Consider the following 22500-nt stretch of genomic DNA (forward strand, 5'->3'; position numbering starts at 1 on the left):
TTATCAATAACTTATAGTAGAAGACCTCTCCCAATTTTTAACAATTTTTCTGTTTCGCGGGATCCAGGCGACATGCCAGCGCGTGACAACAATTAGACAATAGGATACTGTTGCCCGTGGCAACTATGTGTATTCATTCCAAAAGAGCTCTTAGGTTCCACAAAACTATCTGCAAACTTTGATTTGAAGGTTGCTTAAAGACCTAAAATCAGCCTTTCAAGATGGTTCGGGAGTTAAATATGGATACACAGCGGCAAAACTTCTGGAAAGAATCAATAAACAAAGAGGCCTTCGTTCGTTTATCGTGGCATGCACGATACTCGAAGGAGTTTGTCCGCGATGTGGCAGCTATGACAAGCAGAAAACCGCGCACAGAAGGGCTAAAAATCAACGCTTTGGAGTCGCTTAAGGAAGAAATGGAAGCTAAGGAAAAAAAAGAACAACAAAGTCGAAAGAAAGTCGAGGAAACAGCTAAGAAAAACCCAGAATCGCTCCTTGTTGAAATGCGACCCGTTTCGAGAGATACAAAGGAACTCCTTTATGACGGCTTCAGCGCCCTCGGTGGCGGCCGCTATGCTTATTTGCAGAAAAGAAATCAGAAAGATCCGGAAATAAAATACGAATACCCGATAACCAGTTCCTGGGAAATCGGATGGAAGCTCCAGGATTGTGTAAAGCAACAGAAATCACCGTCATTTGGACGAACACGGGTCATTCGAGATACCTTCTACCGTCCTGGAGGAATCCTTTATGTTGACAAATGAACTTGTACGGTTGGTGTTTTGGTTGAAGATGAGCCTTTAATACCACTTTTATTTACTTATGTTCCAAGATTTGCTTTTGTAATGAACTTAGTTTCTTCTTCAATTGGAAATTTTCTGTACCTGGAATAAAGCGCGAGAGATCAGATTAATGAGATTGATACGCTGATTAGATGATATTTATCTGCAGACTTGATGGCAAATAACTTTCACATAGATTTTTATGGCGAGTTTTCTTAATATATTTTTAAAATCAGGGTTCTAGTTTTCGTAAAGGTATTAAATGAAAGTGTGATGTAAATTACCGCAGACACGAAGGAATTCGAGGTATTTGTAAAATAAATCATTTTTTTTGTTTATTTTGAATCCTCATTATTGAATACAAAACACTCAAGATGACAGGAAATTGAGCAAGTTCCGAACTACTATTTTAATCCAAACTGTGTGCAATAAGTTTTATTATTAAAAGGCTTTAATTTACTTTTGGTTTCGATATTATGTACTGTAAATGCCTATAACAGGGATGCTGACAGGGTGTGGTATCCTTGGTGACGATTTTACTGAAGTTGAAATTTTGAAATTTTTTAAGTTCTCTGAAATAAACTTATATAATGGTAATAGGACTAAGTGGAGTCCAATTCAGTCTGTAATCATACAAGTGATTAACAAAATTGGATGACCGCAAAGCGGGAATCCGATTTGTTTAATCGTGAGTATGATTACAGACCGAATTGGACAACATGAGGTTCTGATACCAATTAATTATTAACCAATTTCCAAGAAAACAAATGCATTCCTTAATCACTGTCTAATGTTACAAATTTTCAAAATGTCGTCAAATTTTCGGAAAATCACCAGTTTGGTAGGGTAGGTGGTTGGTTGTTGCTATGGCTCAGTTGTGATAAATTCTGTGATTGGTGGAATAAGCTGAGTGCACTTAATGTGATTGGCTGATGTAACTGTCGGATTACAACCCTACTCAATAGCTGCGGTTACACTAGCCATTTTGCCCTTGGGTAAGTGGCTTTTTCCCATGGGGAAGCAATTTTTTATGTGTAACCGATCTGCCCAAAGGAAAATTTCCTGTGGGAAATTTCCATGGATACGTCAAAAAGAACAAAAGAATTGCCCATGACAGTGAAGTGACACTGAAGTCGACGTCTTTGTTGCCTTCTTAAAATGAAGCGATGAATCGCTGAACTTAATTGAGATGGACAGTTTAAGAGAAGCACCGATCGTGACAATTACCGAAAATAAGCCAAAGAAAAGTTTGTCGTTCAGATGTAGATCTTCAATGTTTACCTTTTTTTTTAGATGCTTAATTTTAATGTATTTTGTATTGTAATTAGTTTTTCAAAAACCATTTAGTGGGAAAACTAATAAATCTCATCTTGTCTTATCTTAAAGGTAAGTTTCCCACCAAAACAGGCCAACACTTACCTTCCCCTTGGGTAACTTACAAGTGTGTAACCGCAAATGGGGAGTCGATCATAACCCAGGGTAAACCCAACCCAAGCCATAACCCCAAGGTTCCCCATGGGCAAGAGGTCTAGTGTAACCGCACCTAATAATTAGTGAAAAATAAAGCAGTTAATGCACCAATCAAATTTGAGAAAACTGTAATGGCTATGATAGAGAAATCATGTCTATGGACCCAGAATATTACATTTGGGGAAGGGAGAGTGCATACAGGTCGAGCCACAGTCAAACCCTTTCACATGTACCCCGATAGGTTTTTCTTTGGAATAGACCATTTTACAGTTCTGTGCTCAGTTACCAGGCCTTTGAATAAAAGCGAGGCTGGAGTTGACCTTGTTATGATACAGACCTCCCTCCTTTTCGTATCATGATGTTTTTGTGTAAGAACTTGCATAAGAAAAGCATCTAGATTGACTATAATGGGGTTGCATTTTCCACAGAGTTCCCGACAGAGTTACTAGAATGGGGTCGCAAATAGGCCATTTTACAGTTGTTTGCTCAGCGACCTAGCCTATGAATGGCTGCGAGGCTGCCGGTGACCTTGCATTGATACAGCCCCCACTGCTTTTATCGTGCAAATTGTGTTGTTGTAATTCTAATTAGTCCGTATTAACATTACAAAAGCACGAAGGTTTGTATCAAAACAGGGTCACCGGCAGCCTCGCTTCCATTCTTAGGCCAGGTAACTTAGCTACAACTGTAAAATGGTCTATCGTCGGAATTTTGGAGGTAAGAAAATTCTGGCTAGTGGGATTTGCAAAATGGAAAGATTCGTGGTAAAAAAAAAGTTGTTTCAGAAAGAACTGAACCCCCTCTCTTTGGGGGGGGAGGGTTTCCTGACATCCCGACGACCCTGGAGGGGAACAAGGTTTCTCAGGATTGCTTGCAACTTCTTAAGTTGCTTTAATCTAACTGCAATGAACTTTTTAACTTTAATTCACATTGTATCTGGAGGTCGTGCTGTTCTTGGGTTGATGGGTTGACCCACTTAGTGGGTCTTAGTGGGTTTGACACTTTCCACTGAGAGGGGCCACAAAATTATTTCTTATTGTACTATTCCGAAAGAAAGACTATGTGTGGAGCAGCCATGTCGGAGGGCCACATCAATAAAAGCATCTTCCTTTGGGAAGTAAAATTCGTTAGTATCCAAATATTTAAAATTGTTTGGCCCTCGAGCTCGATCCAACACGGCCACTCCACACACAGAGCTCCTATTCTCGAACCCAGAGTTCTTCCCCTTTGCCGTTGTCACAGTGATATGGGCATCGCCGCGTTTTGGGTATCCCCGTACCCAAAACACTAGTGATATGGGCATCCCCTACTCATATTACTTATTCCCCGGTACCCTCCAAGGATCCATAACTAAACACATTTCCTGGGAAAATCGAAAAGCGTGTTTGGGATGGATGCCACAAAATTCCAGGACGTGAAAACCTGGTTTACCTTGCAGGCTTTACAAAGCAAAACAAAGCGATTTTGCGAAAATATGCGAAAAAGTTCGAGCACAACCCAGAATTATTTGCAAAGGCACGCTCTTGCTCGTTGAAAGTAAAGGACGCAATCAGTGTTTTGGGTATCCCCACTGGGGATGTCTATATCACTAGGGAATTTAAGATCTACAACTGCGACGGTCGACGAAAACGTCACCTCAAAATATAACTTGGCTCTATCATAAGTCTTTCGCGATTATTCAGTCTTGTTCACGTCCTACAATGTGGGAGAAGTATCCTAAGAATATATTGGTACGAGCGGTTTTAAAGTTAAAATAGAGAATGAAAGATTCTATGTTGCGTGCTTACATTGTCGTCAAAACTTCAAATTTAGTGATTTCAATTCATCTTCATGCAGAGGACCGCTAAGATACTTGCTAAAATCCGTGCTGCACGTGCAGCACGATTATTTATACTCTTTTAACCAATGACATTATTGTTTTGTGGCGTTGTCGTAGTCGTAGCCGTCGTCGTTTCTTAAATTCTTTACTAGTGTTTTGGGTACGGGGATACCCAAGACGCGGTAATGCCCAAATCACAGTGACACCGTCAGACATGCCGAAAGGGAGGAAGACTGGGGTCGAGAATAGAGTTGCTTCCGGCTTGTCGCAACCTCGTACCCATTCTCGTCACCAGAGCCCCATTCAAGAGAAGAGCTCTGGGGTCGAGATTGTCTGTGTCTCGTACCCAGCGTCTTCGTTTCCCCTGACCAGCAAGCCTGCGTAGTATTAAAGGAGCGAAGATAAACCAATCGCAGAGGAGACGCTTTTCTCAGAATTTGGATAAAGCCTTCTGCGAAAGAGCACTGGTTGGCACATGATCTCTGAGAAAAATCTTGCGTCAAAGAAAAGGTTTTCGCAATGAGCTAGAAGTGGGACAAAGGTAGGCGGAAATATTTTGTAACAAATGAAAATTTTGGCCTCACATGTGGGACAACAAGATACACGGAAATGTATCTAAAAACAATTACAATACTGTTACCGTACGTTCGTCTAATTATATATTATTCGCTTGTACATTTTGTTTTCTCAATTCACATCATATGACGATACTCAGTCATGAGATTTGGTCCTTTTTTTGTGTTTTGTTCATTAAAAAGAGTGCATGCAGACATATTTATACCTGCATGCACTCTTTTTAATAAACAAGGCAAATTAAAGGATCAAATCTCATGAGTATTAGAATAAGGTTTATTTGTATCACTTTCAGTTTAAAGAAATGCGCTCTATATACAGTTTAATGCACAAAAATACGTGGTTAAATAGTAAATACATTACTAGAATTCAAGTACCAAACAAAATTAACCTGGTGTCGCTCCGTCAGTGAAGCACAAAGCAAAACAAAGGCATAATTTTAATAATATTCAATATCGTCACGAACCGGTGACTCGACACTCGATACAACGGGCCTTATTCTTGGTTTGCACTCGTGACGTGATTAGAAGGCCATGTTGGTGTAAAAGGGAAATGTCGCTCGAGTTTTGCATAATAATAGAGCCAAATTCCCAAAAGACGTTTTCGCTATCGTTCAGTACACCAACCTGACTGCCAATGACGTCATGTGCAAGCCAAGGATTGACAGATGTAAATTGAAGTCTTGCACAATATGCAAATTTTCTTTCGAAATGAGTTCGTTCAGTAATGGTTGCTTTATTGTATTCACACAAAGAGCTTTGGTTTTGAAACAATAGGGCAACCAATACATATCAAAATTATTCAAAATGGCAGGTCCCCGGAAATTTGAAAACCAAAACAAGCGTTTTTGAAATTTGTCTATTTCGGATCCAAACGCGAAAATGATCAAACAATTTTGATTGTAAGCATAATTTTCAGTATTTTAAAGTTATATTCTTGTTTTTAATTAGTGGAGGTTCCCTTTAACTACAGAATAAGTTTAAACCGAAGGAAATTATGTTTACAAACACATTTGTTTAAAATTTGTTTTTAAAACAGTGCTATATCAAGAAAAGTGAATTTTAAAATCACTTATTTTCACTTCAAATTTCACGGGCGCAACCATCTTGAATGCTTGTGACGTGTTACGGTTGCCCTATAGGACGTTTTCAACCAACCTCTAGGGACACCAATAACAATAGAGAAATGTACGACTTCTGGTGGACGAACAAAAGAAGATAATGAGAGATCTTTTATTTTCCTCCACCAACATGGCGGCAATGACGTCACGTGAAAACCTATTGTTCTGACAGCTAGAAAGAGCTTTTGTGTAATAACAATAGGGCGAGCGTAACACGTCACAATTATTCAAGATGGTGGCGTCCGCGAAATTTGAAAACAAAAATAGGCGATTCTAACACTTATTTCTTTCGGATACAAACACTTTCTATAAAAATACTTTAGACTGACTTGACTGCAATGGTTATTTCATGTGACTAAATTGAAGTGGAGGGTCTCTTTAAGGAACGATTCTCTGGACATAACAATACGTATGCTTGACAAGGTGCAGCTCTGCAAAAAAGCGTGACGGTTTCCTTTGGGTCTGTGTCTGTCCTTCACTGTATTTACTGGGTTTTTGATTGTCTGCAGAGCATCAGGAAGGGGTGGTTTCCCGAATATATCTCAAGGTGAATGGTGGATTGCCCCTGCTGTTTCTTAGCTACCGTAATTACTGCACATAATCATGTTTGACTGTTTCAACCGTAGATCACCACCAGCTCTACTCCTTGACACAACATGACACCAACCCGAAAGAGACGTTACGGTAGAACTAACCACCCAAACGTACCCCACTGGAACAATTCACAAGAGTCAAGATCGACTGAATCATCCCATGCCCCTGCAAAACGAAGGCGGACAGATAACGGAGAAGGGAAGAGTGAGACGAGAAATTATGTACCAATTGGATTCAAGGCCTTGGAGGAAATTTGCATGTCACAATCTCCGGAAGACGGAATTTGGGATCTTGCGAACAAATCCAAAAGATTTGAAGCCCTACTAAATTCCGAGTCTGAAATCCGGCTTGATTTAATGAGGCTTATAATTCGCGCTATTCATCTGTGCTGTTCGTCAGAAGGGGTAACGCAACATGCCGATCAGATCCTGCGTCTTGTCATCAAAACCAACTTCCTGCATCTTCATCTCTCCAGTTTTATCAACCAAATCCCGTTCTTTTCGGAGCTTGACAGCGCATTTCAAACTCAACTTGAAGATGTGATCTCGCAGTTGGCTGAGATTTTTCTCGAGCTGTTACAAAGATTTGGAAGTGAGACAGTCGCTGCAATTCCTCTAGCCCAACTAAATGACACGCTAGCAGAGCTGAAAAACAAGAATCCTTTACTCAAAGTAGACGTGTTAAGCCAAAAAGTTGTTCGAGTGAAAGAATTAAAGGACGAAATTATTCGTCGAAAACTTAAGGCTGCCCGAAAGCAAGACGAATCTGAACTTATACCACCCGAGAATTTCAGGGACATTAGTGTGGCTCCACAAGCTGCTGACCTTAACATTCATTGTAAGCCGTTTCTTCGCGTCAACGTTGTCGATGGATGCTACAAAGACCTGGAGCACTATTTGGACGTACAGTTTCGGCTTCTTAGAGAGGACTTCATCGTTCCACTGCGAGATGGAATAAGACAGCTTCAAAAGAATTACGAACGCCTCGGAGAAAGCTACACGAGACGCACCAAATTTGCCAATGACGTCCATGTGTACCGTAATGTCACCGTCCTGTATCCCGTATGCAATGGAAAGGGAATGGTTTATAGAATCCGGTTTGACTCGTCGCACAGAAGCGTAAGCCACGTGAAATGGGGAAAGACCAAGCGTTTGAAGTTTGGATCTCTTCTCTGTCTCTCCGCAGATGACTTTTACAACCTTTTGTTTGGGACAGTCGAGAATCGAGATCCAAAAGAGCTTTGCCTTGGCGAGCTGGAAGTGCGCTTTGAAGGTGATAATCTGGATAGATTAAATCAGTCCATTACTATGAAGGAGAAGTTTGAGATGGTGGAGTCGCCTGCATTTTTCGAAGCTTACCGACATGTTTTAGACGGTTTGAAAGAAATCCAACCTGGAAACCTACCTTTCGAAGAACACATCGTTAAATGTGTCCAAGATGTCGGGCCACCTGACTATGAGAGGATAAGTAACGGATTCTTTGTCATGAGCGACATAGCAGGCTTTGATTTGAATTCACAATCTCGTGACAACGATGGAATTCCATTTGTTATAGATGAATCAGAGCCCGAAGATGATTCCATGAACGTAGATTCCGTTACCATTGACAACAGCGATATCTCTAGCGTATCTACAGTTGACAGCGACTCGTCCGAAGATCTTCTCCCGTTAGGCGCTGTTAACATTTACGACTTGCCACTAGGCCGAGACGACCTGGGATTCAATGAGTCACAGATGCGTGCATTCCAAGTGGCACTGACCAAGAAGATTGCAGTCATTCAAGGACCACCGGGAACTGGAAAGACGTACGTTGGCCAGAAGATCGCACGGGTTCTTTTGCAGAGTGCCTCACTTTGGCAAGACAAAGGCAAACGCCGGTCACCCATCTTGATGGTGTCCTACACCAATCACGCGCTGGATGAGTTCCTTGGAGGCTTACCACTGGAAGGTAGGATTACAGCAACGCATTAGTATTATGTTTTTAAGAAGTGGCAATTTGTTCTGACTTCTAAAAGGTAAATTACACATTGCGAACACTAAAAAAGCTGATGGAGCCGATTAAGTCCTGTAAAGCAACTTCAGCAGTTTTCTTTGAAAATCGCAGACGAAATCTCTTTAAAATGACCTCGAAGCCACGCATACGTTTGCAACACTGACGCATTTCGACGATTCATCATTGTTGCCAGCCTGATTAAGCAACGCATTTAAATAAAAGCACTCAACAAAAAAAAAAAGGACAACTTTTTCCTGTTTACCGCCTTTATGATTTGTGTTTTAGACATTATACTTAAACTTTGACGGGGACGTTTGTGAGGATGTTTGAACAAGAGACCCCCGTTAAAGCTATCACACAATCTTGTTTCACGGGCGTTGCTAAAATTCACCCTTACAGTTTTAAAAGCCAGATAACCTTTCTTGACTACAATATTCATAAGGCATCAAAGGAAGTCTGTTCCTATCTTAGAAGGTTCGGAACGTTTCATAAACTCAAAGGTAGAATCCAGATTCATTCAAAACTTGTCTGTTTAACAAACGCAACGATTTTCTTGACAGGGGTAGTTCGTGTTGGTGGACGCTGTAGCGAAAAACTGAAGAGCTGCGCTCTCAAAAGTCGGCGAGACGATGCCAGAAAGAAGAAGGAAATTCCAGCAAAAATCGCCAGAGCACGATTTAAAGCTAGGGATGAACTCAGAGCGCTACTTGACGATGGACTCCTTGAGCGGTCAACAGCAGTACTGAAGTGCTCAAGAAGAGGAGTTCTCTCCTTCCGTGTGCTAAAGCATTTTATGTTTCGCCATCATGTCAGGTGGTTTGAGAATGAAGCACACAGAGGCACTGACGATTTGTTACTGGATTGGTTGGGAGTAAAAATTGTTGTCCCAAGGGACTCCAGGGAGAAAAATGATCGTAATGGCGCTCATAAGGAAGACTTTAGAATGCAAGTATCAGTTCGTAACTTTGCAAACGACGACGACTACGAGAATGACGATAGTGAAGCCGTATCCAATCGTTTTAAAGTGGACATTTGCAGAGCAGACGAAACGAATAAGCCCGCCGGACTGTGCAGAGACCTTTTGAGGGATGATGTCATGTCCAAAGTCGAAGAAGAACAGATTCGGGGAAACCTCGGGCGCTTATCGTTGCGTCGACGCTGGAACCTTTACAGGCTTTGGCTGCAGAGAGTGGAAAAACACCACTTAGATCAACTTCAGCAAAAACAGCCTGATTACGAAAGAGCGTTAGCCCGCCAGCATGAGGTAACAAACGCCGAAGACAAACATATTCTTCGAAACGCACGAGTCATTGGCATGACAACCACGTGCGCGGCTAGGTATCGCCGCATTCTCCAGCGGATTTGCCCAAAAATCGTTTTGGTTGAGGAAGCTGCTGAAGTACTAGAGGCTCATATCATTACCGCTTTGACCAAAGGATGCCAGCACTTGATTTTGATTGGCGATCACCAGCAGCTTAGACCCACCCCCGAAGTGTGGAAATTGGCCAAAACGTACAAACTGGACGTGTCGCTGTTCGAGAGGATGGTTAATGTTGGAATTCCTTGCCAGAGGCTGTCTGTACAACATCGCATGAGGCCTGAAATTGCTGCCCTAATGAGACACATCTACGACGATCTCGAGAATCATAAATCCGTGGAAGAATACGAGAACATCAAAGGAATGAAAAAGAACATGTTCTTTATCAAGCACAGCCATTTTGAGGACCACGATAATAACGAGTCACACAGTCACACCAACCAGCACGAAGCCACCTTTTTGGTATCTCTGTGTAACTACTTACTTCAGCAAGGTTACTGTGCCGAGCAAATAACAATTTTGACATCCTACACTGGACAAATGTTTGCTATTCGAGATAGAAGGGACGAAAAGAACGAAGAACTTAAAGACGTTCGTCTGACGACCATTGACAACTTCCAAGGCGAAGAAAATGACATCATCCTTTTGTCACTCGTGCGTAGCAACAAGGAAGAGAAAGTAGGTTTTATCAAGATTGTGAATCGCGCGTGCGTTGCTCTTTCTCGTGCCAAGAGGGGATTTTATTGCATCGGAAATTTTGATCTTCTCTCCAAACACAGTGATATCTGGCGCAAGATTGTAGAAGATTTGGAATCGACTGGAAGCATTGGAAACGCATTACCTCTTGTTTGTCAAATTCACGGCGATGAAGTGACAGTTGAAACGGCCCAAGATTTCGGTGACAAAGTTCCTTACGGGGGATGTCTGAAGCCATGTGAAGTGCGCCTGGATTGCGGTCATGCCTGCCAAACATTGTGTCATCCTTATGACCCTGAGCATGAAGAATATATCTGTAAGGAGGAATGCTCCAAAGTCATCAGAGGGTGCTCTCACCAGTGTTCTAAGCTTTGCTACCAAGAGTGTGAAACAGATTGTGCTGTGATGGTGATGAAAAGACATCCACATTGCGGTCACTTTACGAGAGTAGCATGTGGCAAAGATTTTTCCACAATTCAGTGCAAAGAACGGTGTGAAAAGACGCTCTCCAGATGTGGCCATCGATGCCAAGCTCGTTGTGGTCAGCCTTGCTCAACTAAGTGCAACGAATTGGTTAAGAGAAATGATTGGCCATGTGGACATGAAGTCAATATGGCCTGCTCCGCCACACCAGCCGATTGCAACATTGAGTGCGGCGCCAAATTGCAGTGTGGACACAGGTGTTCTGGAAAATGTGGCGAGTGTCGAATGGGAAGAGTGCACAAGCGATGTACATCCCACTGTCGTCGAGTATTGGTGTGTTCACATGATTGTAAGGCGCACTGTTCTAACTCATGTCCACCATGTTCCGAGAAGTGTGAAAATCGCTGCAAGCACAGTCACTGCAATAAGGAATGTGGAGAGCCGTGCGTTTCGTGCAAAAACAAATGCTCGTGGAAGTGCCGTCATCACAAATGTACCAAACTGTGCGGTGAGTTGTGCGACCGGCCGAGGTGTAACAAGCCTTGCAACAAAAGTCTGACGTGTGGACGTAAGCAAGATCCTCACCGTTGTCGCGGTCTTTGTGGAGAGCCCTGTATTTGTGCTGTATGCGAGAAAAATGACGGCACGGATCCCATCACCGAAATCTTTCTTGGTGGGGAAGACGATGAAGATGCACTATTCATTCAGTTACCAGATTGCAAACACATCTTCGCGGTAACGGATCTTGACAGGTGAGGCATGTGCTCTCAAGGTAAAAAAAAAAACAATGAAATTATATCTGCGTGCAAAAAGAATTTGCTTTTTGGTACAAGCATCGCCTTAATAAGCCGAGTATGGGTTGGTGCCCCCAACAAACAACTCTTTATAGGGGCATTTCTCTAAGATCTTAATTAAGATTAATGTTTTTGTACGTTTTTACTGCACGTTTCTGAGTCAGATACTTGAAGGCTAGTACTTGTAACAAAACGAGCAATGTCGTTCTTCAGTTTGACAGTTCTTCTCTCTGGCAGTGACAGACCTTCGACAATGGTCAGAGAAAAGTCCAGGAAAGTTTTGCCTTCTAGCATACTTAGCGAGGATCATAGCTTCACTTGATACTTAGCGTTGTTGTTGCTCAGAGATTCAATCTGAATTAACGCTTGCTGGAGAAACATTCTACCCCGACAAAAAATTGTTGTGCCCTTGCTCTGTTCACATAGACCTCGGAAAATGTTTCATCTTAATTATGTAACAACAGCAAGGGGTCCTTTCAAGTGCATAGGATACAAGGATTCAAGAACAATTCTAGCTTTGATTGTTTTTCAGGTACATGGATATGTCCAATGACGACTCCCTTGAAAGTCACGTGATTCAGCTGAAATCATGCCCTCGTTGCAAGTCTGCAATCCGAACGAGCCTGCGATACGGTAACGTGATTAAACAGCAACTTTATGACATAGAGGAAGTGAAAAAGAAGGTGAAAGGGCACCAAAGCGAAGTAGATGATGCGAAGAAAAGATTGGAAACCCGTCTTAAGGAACTAAAAAAGACGTTTGACGGAGAAAACGAAATGAAGGAGTGGGGAAGGCTTAGTCGCTGCGTGATGCGACTAAGCAATGGGATAAAAGCTGCTGTTACGGAAAATCAAGTGAACTTGATGGAGCGTTATTGTGTTATGAGCCAGAAACTAAAGTGCAATCTTCTCAGCGAGCCCACTTGCCGAAAAGACAGCATCGATTGTCGCTTGGAAGGTATATGTTTGTGTATTTCACTTTGCCTAACATTTTAAATTAAGCTTTACTCAAATTAGTGGGGACCGTAGTTCCTGGTGATGTACTCTATCTTTGTAATCTATCTTTTGGATTGGGGAGAGACTGGACGATGGGCTGACCAACTCTCCTCAGACCCTTTGTTGGTCATGGAAACTTCATAATCATGACAAGGCTAACGACCTGCTGCTGCATACTGTCCATCGTAGGGTCCTTATTTGGGAAAAAAAAGGAACTTTATTTAAGTGTCTAGTCGTTCTAGCGCTAGTGCACTAATTTGGGACACTATCAAATGAAATCAACAATTAACGCAAATCAAGTCAAATGTTGGTTTTTGAGGAGAGGGGGAAACTGGAGTACCCGGAGAAAAACCTGTCGATGCAGAATAGCGAACCAATAAACTCAACCCCAATAAGACGCCGAGTCTGGGAATCCAACCCCGGCTACATTTGTGGGAGACGAGTGCTCTCACCACTGCCCCATCCCTGCACCCACAATGGGTGGAGGGGGACGCAAATATATAAGTGAATCACGGACTCAGGGACTCAGGGAAATGAGGGGACTGAGAGGATGTTTTTTTAGCACTAGTCTATTTAGCTGGATTTCCTATCAAATTACTCAGTGCACTGAAATCATGTCACAATTTTTGGCAGGTTTGTTCGTTCAGGGAGAACTGGACTGCATGAAAAAGAGATCGATGTCTGAGCGAGTCACACAGCAAGAGCTGCAAGACATCGATCTAGAATTCACCAGACTGCATCTGCAACTCGAGCTGTGTTTGCTGAATCATGATGTCTTGACTCACCACCTTGCCCTGGACACATCGTCCACTGACGTTATGAGAGATGTCCGCGATCACTTGTCTAGCGGTAAACTCATAGAAGCTAAGCGGCTCGATGAACTTCTGGATAAGTTGTCAGCAATCCGGTAATTTGGCCTACTTAAACTTTTGTGTCCTGGCTATAATGAAATTAAGGAAAAAAACAAAACAAAACGAACAAAAAAAAAAAAAGTAGCAGTGGAGGAACCTACGGTGACCCGTAAGGGACATAGCATTTCCTGATCAGTTTACCTGCTGCAAAATTTTAAACTCGAAATTTTGAGTTTGTAAACTGTTTAGTGTAAAATGTAGACTGCAGACTAGGAAAACAAGCCCATAACCTTTAGAAGTGCTAACAGGGAAGTCTAAATATTGCTTTGTGCCTAATTAGGCCTGAGGTTAGCACTTCTGAAGGTTTGGGCTTTTTTCAACAGTTGCATTTGTTACTCGTTTTCTGCAGTTTGTATTTTACACTGACCGGTTTGTAAACTCATTTTCGAGTTTGTGAACTCCAAATTTAGAGTTTTCAAACGCGAAAGTTCGAGTTTGTGAACTAAAAAATTTTGAGTTCCAGAAACTCAAAATTTCGAATTTGAAAATTTGAAGCAGAAAAACTGATCACGAAGTGCAATGTCCCTTACGGTCCACTGTAGGAACCAGTGGGAAAAAAATTAACAGTATTTCGACACAGGGCTTCATTTCGTCATTAGCAAACCCTATAAAACATATTATTATACATTGGTGTCACCAGCTCGATTTTGATTGGCTATAAGGACGCAGCTAATTCTTGCTGGCTCTGTTTCTCTTACGTCATACCTACAAACAATAGATTTTATATATGTAGAATTGACGTCATACCTACAGACAATAGTTTTATGCATGCAGAAGTGACGTCACCTAACACACTAACCAGCAGTTCGATCAGTTTTGTCATGGCGGAGCTCAGCTCAGGAATATGCATAATAAAACAATTATTGAATTCGGTTTTCGCATGTTAGCGATAATTATCAAGGCCTCAGTTTGTGTTATCCGCCTCAGCCTTCGGCTTCGGCAGATAACACAAACTTTGGCCTTGATAATTATCGCTGACATGCTCAACCTCATCCAATAATTGTTAGTTAAATTCCATTTAAAAATATACAACAATCAAAATAAGCAGAGCAAGGAGACGCATAAGAGGTGTTCATATCATCATATCATATATCTTTATTTACCCTCGGATTTTTAGAGTAGCTTGGTGTAGCTAATTTCTCCGAGCATTTACCCTCCCAACCATGATACATCACAGAAGACAGACCACAACACTGACCGGGAACTACATGCCCTACTCTTTGCGACATGTGTGCGGGTTCTTTTACGTCCCACAGGATTATGTACATTGAAGGGTTGTCAGACGGGACCTCCGGCTTATCGTCCTTATCCGAGAAGACTAGAGAGTTTAACCATTTGCAGATGTAATCACAAAGGCAGCACTTTCTCCTCAGTTATTTAAAGACTCTGAGTGTTGGTCCGGCCGGAGTTGAACTCACGACCTCTCGCGTGATAGCCCGGTGCTCAAACAACTGAGCCACCGGTGCGCGGTGTTAAACGAGGGGCACCCCGCGGGCACATCTGAGTGAAAATACAAGCGTTGTTTCTTGTTTTCTCAGATGTAGTAATATCTCTTTAGAAAAGCGAATTTTTGTGACCTAAACGTTCTTTTCTTATTGGATTATATCTCAAACTAAAAAAATTAAGCCACAAAAAGTCCGAACTGCAGTCACCTTTGCGAAAGTAATAGCCGTTCTCATTTGGCACTTCAAACCCCCTTTTTACGCCTCCTTAAAGAAACCCTCTACTGTCACTGCAATTTAACCCAAATTCTTGACGCGACAGAGACACCCCTTCCGTTGACATATTTTACCACTTTCTTCGAGTCTTGCATCGAGTAAGTTGTGTTCGTTGTTATCAATCAAGTACATAACACTCCACTTCCATGCGCATTGGTATTTTCCAAATGTTTGCGATTCTAGATCTCACAAACTTGCTCCTAAGCCAAAGCGAAAAGCGTATGTTCTTTAAAACGTGCGGTTACTATGCAGAACGCACTATCTTGAAGGGCTGTCTCAGCAAAGCTCCCAGACTTGTTAATTCTGACATTTAAAGGCGCCACTTCGAAGGACTGTTAAAAAGCCACTACTCATTTAACGGAGTATTTACATGCATATGAGACCGGGACGAACTCGGACTGGTATGAATTGAACTTGTACAGGTATGAAGTTTTTGCAGTCGTTAACGAGAAACTGGGACGAAATGCTTGGTGCCTGGTTTCGGGACGAAATGATATGTTTTGTCTCATAAATATATGGCTGACCCAAAGGCATACAGGTTTGAAATTTCTTGACCCGGTCTTATTTTTGTTGTTATTTACGTGAGAACGTTACGAACCTAGACCGGTCTGACCTCGTCTCGGTTGCTGGACCGAGACGAGGTCAGACCGGTCAGTCTCATGTAAACGCATAAAAAAGAATCTATGGAGGCCGGAAAGAAACTCATGCCGATCTGCGTTCGTCCAGGCCTCATGTAAGTACCCCCTACATTAGAGTGCTTCATTTGCAAACTGACCTGTTTGTACCAGATTGGAAATAACTGGAGGCGTTGTTGTACACTAAGGTAGTACTCCGTTCTTCGAATTTGGCACTACAATAGACCATTTTATAGTTCTGTGCTCAGTTACCAGGCCTTTGAATAAAAGTGAGGCTGGTGTTGACCTTGATTTAATGCAAACCTCGCTGCCTTTCTTATGTGAATAGAAACTCGTTAGCATCCCATGATTTACATAAAAAAAGCAGTGAGGTTTGTATCAATGCAAGGTTAACTCCGGCCTCGCTTTTGGTCAAAGGCCAGGTAACCGAGAACACAACTGTAAAATAGTCTATTTGCCGTTTTTAATAATATTGTGTACGTATGTTATAGGAAAATCTTTTTTTATAGGGATAGAAGCGTCCAACTGCTTTCTTGTGAAAGCGGCTATAACGATACTGTGATTCGTTTCTAGGCTTTTGTCTTTTGGGCCGAAAAAGTGAAAAAATTCTACTACATGAATAGACTTAGCCAGGAACCCATTACGGGATCCTGACGGAGTATACAAAGCGCGCTTATAATATCTGCTCCACTAATCTACTATATTTTATCGTTTAAGGGAAGCACACCCTTGTCTTGGTCCTGTGACACCTGAACAAAAGAGACAGATCGTGACAGCGGTAGGTCTGTCCAAAGGTCATTGGTACAAATGTCCTAACGGGCACTGCTACGCCATTGGTGAATGCGGTGGGGCTATGGAGAAAAGCACGTGTCCAGAATGCGGGGCTGTGATTGGCGGAGTAAGTCACACATTGCAAGAGGGTAATCGGCTAGCTCCAGAGATGGACGGAGCACAACACTCGGCTTGGTCTGAACAGGCAAACTTACAAAATTACGTTATATAAGTATAAATACCAACATTGATTTTCGATTGAAAATTTGAATTATAGCGGTTTTCAATTGGGTGTCGAAAATAATTAGATAATTACTTTGGTTTATGATTACTTCACTCAGTGATTGGTTCAAAGTTCTCGCGCCATTTTTTCAACCAATCAGAAGTGAAACCAAAACCAATCGTGGCTCGCGCGTGCACATTTTCCCGCGCTTTGTGTCGGCTACGTGTAATTACTTCGAGTTTTGATTGGTTTGCCGGATTGTTTCCGTCCTTTTTGATTGGCCAAAGTAATTACTTTGGTTTTGGTTTTACGACACTCAATTGAAACTCGCTCTATGCTGAATTATGAATCAAATTACATACCCCAAATATTTTGTGCATCATAAGCTGGTTACTGAAAGTGCTTATTTCAAAAGAAAACGTTTGTGCTGGTCGAGTCATTTGTTCGTTGCGCCTCTTGAGTCCACAACATTTTGACCACTGTGATAACGAATATCGTTGTCGATAAGAGAACAGATATAAACCCTAAACCACATTCGATTTGTTAAACAGGCACGAAGTTTAGTAGACTTGCCTGGATGGCAAGCTTGACATGTATATTTTACAATTATTGACCTATTAAGAAGTTGTTTCAGGGCTTAGCCATTTGAGTGTAACCACAACCATCAAAGACAATAGAACTATGAATCGGGAGGACCGATTTATTCAAAAACAAAAATTCTGTAAAAGTCGTTTGTTTTTGCAGGTCAGCTTAAAGTTCAGGAATTTTAACTTACACGCACTCCCAAGTAGTCTGGCTTTGTTTGGCTTTTTCAGTAAGGGATATAAACTGCATTAACTTTTTATCAGATGAAATGATTTTCAATCGAGTGTCGTGAAACCAAAACCAAAGCTTTTACTATGACCAATCACAACAGACGCAAGCAGTGAGGCGAGCCAATCAAAATTCGAAGGAATTACCTGTACAATTACTTGCTAAAATTGCGTCCATAACTGCGCGGATCCTATCTTCAGTATATGATTCATTTCATATATCATTTCGTTCATTGATTCATTCATCACGGGAACATTAGAACCCACAAGTGGCCAGTTCCCAACGTCAGTGCTTTCATAGCTCAGTTGGTTGAAGCGTCGCATCGGTATCGCTAGGACACAGGTTCAAACTCCGTTGAAGTCCTGAAATTGTTAGGCTTCTCTGCGCAATTTGCTAAAATTGCGTCCATAACTGCGAGGATCATAGCTTTACTTAATATACTTGTAGCCGACTCAAAGCGCGGGAAAATGCATGATTGATTTTAGGTTTGCTTCTCATTGGTTGAGAAGGTGGGACGAGTTTTCAGTGCTAACCAATCACAGAGCAAAGTAAAGCAAAACTAAATCAAACCTGCTTACTAAAACACCCAACTGAAAACCACAATTCGGCACGATGGAATGCAAAAAAGCGCAAACTCTTTCATTAGACATATTTTTGAGAAAAAATGTAGAAAATAGTCAGGCGACGTTGATATTACAGTGAACGCGCAGCTACATTATGAGTGAAAACATGAAGAAATGTCGCCGGTAAAACCCCGTTCTCAGGTTGAATCCGTTTCTACCTAAGTTTAATTGGTGATCCTCATTTTAATTGTAGGTTGAATGCGAAATTAGATGAATTGCAGAAGCTATTTTTGGAGCCTACAGAAAAAATTGGGTCAGGTCAAGATTAGTTTTGGTTAATTGACTTATTATACAAAAGTAAATAATGAGAAGAACGGTGTTGGGTTGAGCATGTTCGTCGTTATAGCGTAGTGGTGAAGGCGCAAGACCATGGATCTGAAGGGTCCGAGTTCGAGTAGCGATAAGTGCGTAGTACATATAGTCTAGTTTTGTTTTCCCTTCCTATGTTGTAATGTTGAGAGTAAATGGATGTGTATGAATACAGAAACCGATAAGATAATAAGAAACTAATGATTGAAAACATTTGTTGAGATGTCGCGTAAGACAAAGCTTCAGGGAAGATACATATGGTCACAGTCCTTTTTGGAGGGTTGATAGCTGCTTTAAACTAGGTAAAGTGCATATTCAACCCAGGTAAAAACGGATTCGACCTGAGACCAGAATTTGACCGACAACATAAATACGTCATGTCACTTTGGCCGATAGCCATAGCCGATTTTATTTCTGTGAAATTGGAACATTATCGTATACAGGGCTTCGATAAAGAGTTGATTATCCTCATGCAGACATGAAATATTTGCCCTCAAATAGAATTTTTACATCCTCCTTTTTCAGTAGTGGCTTTTGTATCCGAGGAGATCTGGGACCCGGGACTTGGGGAGGAGTTATTCGTATTGAATCTCATACCCTCGAAGGTTTGAGCATGGATCATGTGATCAGACAGCCGCACGGGTGTCATTCGTTGATGCTTCTTCAACACGTTCTCGCCCATGAGTTCCCGATTATCCTGAATTTTTAATTTGCTTTGAATTCACTATTATCGTGAATTTTGGAAACTTTTTCCCAGTACTTGTGGTAGCAGAGAAAATAAAGAAATAAAAAATCACATCCGTGGATTGGATTTGAACCTGGAGTTTCTACTATAAAGGAATCGCTTATTCCGCTTTACCACTGAAGATCAAGATACTGCCTTTCTCAAAGAAACATTTATTTAAGTCTACCATAGAATATGGCCGCTGAAGAGTAATTAGGTCTAAGCTAGATTAACAATTTAAAATGTTTAGCTTTGTCGTGAAGTTTGGAAACCGACCTTTTATAGTGTTTAATGTTGTTTGTTGGCGAGTGATAATACAGCATTGTTAGATCGTGTTATTGTCCCTGAGAAGTTAGCGGTGTGGTGGTTAGGCCACGGGTTTATCAACATTCCCTGGTTCGACTCCTATGTCCATACACTTGGGTTTGCTTTTCAAACAAATATGACCATTTCCCATTATTCGTATCAAACTGTCAGTCTTCTAAATTCACGATCATAGTGAATTCAAAGCAAATTAACAATTTAGGAAAATCGCGAATTCAAGAGCGAAGACGGGTTGGTTTCTTTCATCCCTCCCGCTCCCCAGGTCCCAGCCACTTGGTTTGATTGTCTGCGTTTTCAGTGCCCTCAACTTTACTGGGCCAAACTTTGTATCAAGGAATTGTTTGAGATGTTTTGTTAAAATAAAGCGTCTATGAGTATTGTGCCCATAGCCATTTTAGCCCAGCCCGACCAGTGATTTATTGGCATGCCCTGTACAAACATAACTGAGGGAAGCAAGCAACGTGAATAAGGGTTTTGAAACTGTTTGGGGAAGGGGAAAAGGTATAAACTACCAATCTAGTGAAGAAGCAGAAAATGACTATAATGGCTGATTTTATTTCATTAAAATGCTTGAAATATTAGCTTCGAACAATATTTATCTAAGAGTTGATTATCCTCAAACACAGCTATGCAATCTGGTAAACTACAAGAAAATAATGAAATTTGAAATCAATGTGAAACTTAAAAGAAAATACCAACCTAGCCTATAAAATCACCCGTTATGATTAATTGCTTGTCAGTTAGAAAAAATGTGCGTATGCGAGGAAATCTAACCCTGTTCTAAAGGAAAATAATAGCTACTTTGTTCCCGCCTCCTGAAATCAAACGGCGAGGGAAAATTCTTTTAAACAAGTTCGGTAAAAAGAGACTCATAACCGGCATACATTTAATTTGTAGGCTCTGTTACACGCGAAGCCATTATGTGAATAAAATAGTCTACTGAATACTGACAAGGGCTTGACTTGGCTGGGGCGGCCTCTTAATTTCACTTGATCGGCTCCAAGGGAGCGCTTTCCTTCATTCCAGTTTTGATAGTGGTAACTTCAAGGGTTGATCCATCACTCGCCAAACTCTGATACACGTATAAGTGGACGTAATTATAAGGAGTATTGCCAACATCAACCTAGAAATAAAAAAGTTTAAGAGTTCAAAAAGAGTTTTTGGTTTCCTTATAATTAAATTAGGTCTTCAATCTAGATGGCAGACTTCACTGACAGCTAGGGAAGAAATCATTGACGAACTCGGCCAATTCAAATTGGGAAGAAAACGTTTTGTTTCAGGTATTACCATATCATTTAAATGTGAATGCTACATTATCATGCAAATACAATACACAAAGGATCTTAACCCCGATAGATTTGAATTGAATACAGCATTGAGTTCAATCGGTCTACTAACAGCAAATTGACTCAGATTTCTTGAGGGAGCCGAAAATTAAAATTAGGCTTGAAGTGCACTTAAACGCAAATATTTTTCGTCCACAATATTAATCTCCCCTCTAAAAGCAAACATGTTTTACCATTCTTACCTCAAAATTTAACTTTTTATCTGCCGACTAAGACGCGCAAAGCTATGAAAACTAGCAGTAATTTGGACCCACGGCCGTGATGTGAGGGGCATGGGTCTATTCTCGATTTTAGGTCCCAAACTGCTTTTCAAAGCGAAATTCTGGGCGACAATGTTTACTTGTACTTAAACTTATTAGCTGCAGTTGTTACCTTTACTCGAATTTCATTTTTGCAATTTAAAGTGCTGCCAAGATGAAAAAATAGGCACGCAATGCGTACATGTGGTAGTGCAGTAACACAGAAATACAAGTTTAAGCGTGTACTCTGAGCTTCTGACAGCTTTTCAAGACAAACGTTCACTGAAGTTACGCGCCGTCCGACAGGGTTAGTATCTGGATGGAAGACCTCAAAATATATGACTTGCTGTGTAAGAAACATAGCACCGGAAATTCTATTTTAGCGTTCCAAAATGCGAACTAAGAAAAGAACAGATTTTGTTAGCCTGCTTTATACAACTCAAATATTGATAAAAAAGTAAATAAATATTGATAAAGAGTTTTTAGGAAGAGCAGAAGGAAGTTTTCAGGAAGTATCGATCGAGAAAGAAATATTTTGCCACGAGCAACAATATTTGCGACATAAAAACAACATAAATTTTGAACCGCGAAGATAAATAATTACCATAAGCGAAAAACATTTTGGGAGATTTCTGTTACGTTCAATTTTTCTATTGTACTTTTGGCTGCACAAGTAAATCGCAAAATCAAAAGTGTCGTCGAATTCACCGGGCGCCGTGATCAAGTTACCTTGCATGTTTACTCGCGAAACAAAGGATACAGCCGTGTCAAAATGATGGCAAGACACCGGGTTTTTGTTTTTGTTAGTCTGTTATTTTTTCCTTTCAAGTGTTATAAAGTTTGAAAAGAAATGTGAGAATTCAACACAAAGATGACAATCGCCTAACTCTTGAGGTTGACCATTGTTTCTGCAAAGTCAAAAATTTACTCTCTTAGACGAGGTTATTCATCACCAGGTAATTCCATCGTTTTGGAAATAGCAGCTGCTTTATTATTCATCAGCGTCACAGATTCTTGCCGATTTTGGCGCTCATTTTATTGAAACTCAAGCACGCTCTTCAAACAGACCTGTTTAATTTAGTGATTTATGCACGTCCTGCAGGCCTATTGGCACCACAGACACTCTTATGCTCTTACGTTCTTACACTCTTACAACTCGGTGACATAGTATGCACAGTGCACTACCACAAAAAAATCAGTTCTCGCTTTTTTTTTCACATTTCGAAAGTACTTGCGTTGAATGCTCAACATGCGAATTTTTTGTGATAATGTTAAGAGGAAGACTATT

General features: G+C 41.1%; 3 protein-coding genes across 3 annotated transcripts in view; 2 read left to right on the forward strand and 1 right to left on the reverse strand.

Annotated features, from left to right (window-relative positions):
* The first annotated feature begins 127 nt into the window (after nt 1-127).
* Nucleotides 128-1241, forward strand: LOC138056376 (protein SPMIP1-like). The gene has a single exon (XM_068902162.1). The coding sequence runs from the start codon at nt 222-224 to the stop codon at nt 762-764; it is 543 nt and encodes a 180-aa protein (XP_068758263.1). The 5' UTR covers nt 128-221; the 3' UTR covers nt 765-1241.
* A 3211-nt stretch (nt 1242-4452) lies between these two features.
* LOC138056377 (NFX1-type zinc finger-containing protein 1-like) lies at nt 4453-16990 on the forward strand. Its single transcript, XM_068902163.1, has 6 exons — nt 4453-4612; nt 6391-8305; nt 8911-11539; nt 12114-12538; nt 13210-13483; nt 16558-16990. Exons 2-6 carry the CDS (start codon nt 6421-6423, stop codon nt 16841-16843), a joined length of 5499 nt encoding a protein of 1832 aa, XP_068758264.1. The 5' UTR covers nt 4453-4612; nt 6391-6420; the 3' UTR covers nt 16844-16990.
* A 3172-nt stretch (nt 16991-20162) lies between these two features.
* The window catches only part of LOC138056378 (cystatin-A1-like), a 6864-nt gene continuing 4526 nt past the window's right edge, over nt 20163-22500 (reverse strand). The window contains exon 3 of the mRNA XM_068902164.1: nt 20163-20750. Coding sequence (XP_068758265.1) covers nt 20613-20750 — 138 coding nt within the window. The 3' untranslated portion in view covers nt 20163-20612. The remainder of the gene's footprint in view (nt 20751-22500) is intronic.

This window comes from Montipora capricornis, chromosome 7, assembly GCF_036669925.1.
Source record: "Montipora capricornis isolate CH-2021 chromosome 7, ASM3666992v2, whole genome shotgun sequence".
NCBI lineage: Eukaryota > Metazoa > Cnidaria > Anthozoa > Scleractinia > Acroporidae > Montipora > Montipora capricornis.